Below are 808 nucleotides of genomic sequence, written 5' to 3' on the forward strand. Positions count from 1 at the left end.
AACTAAAGTTTCAACTAAAAATTTCTCAATTCTTCTTAGGTTATATTATTGTAGTGAGTTATTTAATTAGTAGAATATTATACTCACAATAACAACAGCGTCACGAGAAGCAATGGCCAAGATATCAGCACATGAAACAACACCGGGGCACAAAGCTTCAACCTTTGACTTGATTGCATCAATTACTTCAAACCCTCTCACTGAGTTTTTGTTTGCTGCTGCTGTCTTCTCTCCTTTGAATGTTGATGTATCATCCAATAACAATGATCCATCACAACCCTGCATTTTTCATGTTCCCACATGCATGCACGTCAATTTCTTAGCTGCTTTAATTTTAATTAAATCATATACACAAAGTGGGACTAATAACAGGGTGCATACCTAAAGTAAAAACTTACTTGTAGTTATTTTTATTTGAAATTGATAATTAAAAATTATTAAATAATTTAATATATTTAATTTGACTATATTACTATATAACAATTTTCAATTATTAATTTTATATGAAAATAACACGTGAATTTTCACCGATTAGTAATAAGCCATCTATGAGCCATTAGTTGGTTGAGATCTTTTTTATTTATTTGATTTTTTTTATTCAAAGTGTCACATCCCTCTGAAATGAAAAGTTATAAAATGAAAAGAGAACACGTACTAAGGGGTTGAGAGCCATATATATATATTGAGAATTATTCGAATGGCTTAAATAAACTATCAATATTTATGAACTAATTTTAAAAGTAATATATATCATATATGATATATTTCAAACTTTCAACTCTAGATCTAGAATTTCATATTTAGATCG

The 808-nt window shown here is 28.1% G+C and overlaps 1 protein-coding gene across 1 annotated transcript in view; it reads right to left on the minus strand.

Annotated features, from left to right (window-relative positions):
- The window catches only part of LOC107643176 (peroxidase 4), a 4,013-nt gene that overhangs the window by 2,421 nt on the left and 784 nt on the right, over positions 1 to 808 (minus strand). Inside the window, exon 2 of the mRNA XM_016346789.2 lies at positions 88 to 279. Coding sequence (XP_016202275.1) covers positions 88 to 279 — 192 coding nt within the window. The remainder of the gene's footprint in view (positions 1 to 87; positions 280 to 808) is intronic.

This window comes from Arachis ipaensis, chromosome B01 (genome assembly GCF_000816755.2).
Source record: "Arachis ipaensis cultivar K30076 chromosome B01, Araip1.1, whole genome shotgun sequence".
NCBI lineage: Eukaryota > Viridiplantae > Streptophyta > Magnoliopsida > Fabales > Fabaceae > Arachis > Arachis ipaensis.